This window comes from Benincasa hispida, unplaced genomic scaffold (assembly GCF_027475165.1).
Source record: "Benincasa hispida cultivar pf3 unplaced genomic scaffold, pf3_genome.v1.1 HicScf816, whole genome shotgun sequence".
Classification (NCBI taxonomy): Eukaryota; Viridiplantae; Streptophyta; class Magnoliopsida; order Cucurbitales; family Cucurbitaceae; genus Benincasa; species Benincasa hispida.
In genome coordinates, this window is record NW_028326950.1 from 6,118 (window position 1) to 7,394 (window position 1,277).

A 1,277-nucleotide genomic window follows, 5' to 3' on the forward strand; every position below is an offset into this window, starting at 1 on the left:
GGCAAGAGTTTAAAACCTAAATTCAAACATAATATTATTCTATTATTAGTAATATACATATATAAATTGAATTACTTATGAGAAATTATTGAGAATTTCGTTGGTGCTCCACTATTATTAGGCCTTTGCTCTGTCTTCCAAAATAACCACCTAAAATGGAACCATGCTCATCTCTCTTCTCTGTATAAAAACTCTTTGCTAAGCCAAACCGAAAACACACCAAATCTTGAAATCCAAAACATTCAACTATTCCTACAACTATCTTAAAAATATGGCATTTTCCAACATTATCTCTGCCCTTTGTTTGTTGGGGCTAACCCTAACCCTAATCCTAGCTTCCATTGCCCCCGTCATGGCCGAAAGCTACCCTAAGAACTACATTGCCGCCCACAATGCCATCCGTGCAGAGGTTGGTGTCGAGCCCGTCCATTGGAACACTACCTTAGCTGCGTACGCTCAAAATTATGCTAACACGAAGATTGCCACTTGTCAGATGGAACACTCTGGAGGACCTTATGGTGAAAACCTAGCAGAGGGATACGAAGTAATGACAGCAGAGACAGCAGTGAGTCTCTGGGCCGATGAGAGAAAACATTATGACTACAATTCTAATACGTGTGTCAATGACTCTAGCCATTGTCTTCATTATACACAGTTGGTATGGAGGAACACCAAATCTATTGGTTGTGCCCAAGTGAAATGCCAGAACAATTGGGTTTTTCTGATTTGTAACTATTATCCTCCTGGCAACTATATAGGCCAACGTCCATATTAAAAGTAGATAATCATTAAAAGGTTTGTTGATTGGGTATTTAATAAGAAAATAAAAACAAAAAACAAAATTAATAAGTATGAATAAGTATATACGGCCGAAAGAACTATATTAACCCAACACATCCGATATCTCATTTGTATTGAGTTGGGGTTTAAATAAATTAAAACTTTGTATGGATCCAATTCATGGAATCACCAATTTGGATTGAATTGGATTAGCCTATGTTTTATTTTTAAATTTCAAGTGTATTTTTTTTCTTACTGTTCAAATTATACATATTCTAATTCTAACTTTATTTAATGTCATAATTCCTTTTTATTACTTATTCTCCAATAACTCTTAAAATTTTAAAATTTTAAGCATTTGTGAAATGTAAATTTTCAAATAAATATGGAAATTGAATTGCAAATTTTAATCCAATGATTGAAAATAGATATGTAAATATATTTATATACATATATATATATATATATATATATAGACACATATATAGATACATATT

At 32.5% G+C, this 1,277-nt stretch overlaps 1 protein-coding gene across 1 annotated transcript; it reads left to right on the plus strand.

Annotated features, from left to right (window-relative positions):
- The first annotated feature begins 271 nt into the window (after nt 1-271).
- On the plus strand, nt 272-809 carry LOC150029917 (basic form of pathogenesis-related protein 1-like). The gene has a single exon (XM_090310267.1). It carries the CDS (start codon nt 272-274, stop codon nt 773-775), a length of 504 nt encoding a protein of 167 aa, XP_090166393.1. The 3' UTR covers nt 776-809.
- Nucleotides 810-1,277: the final 468 nt, after the last annotated feature.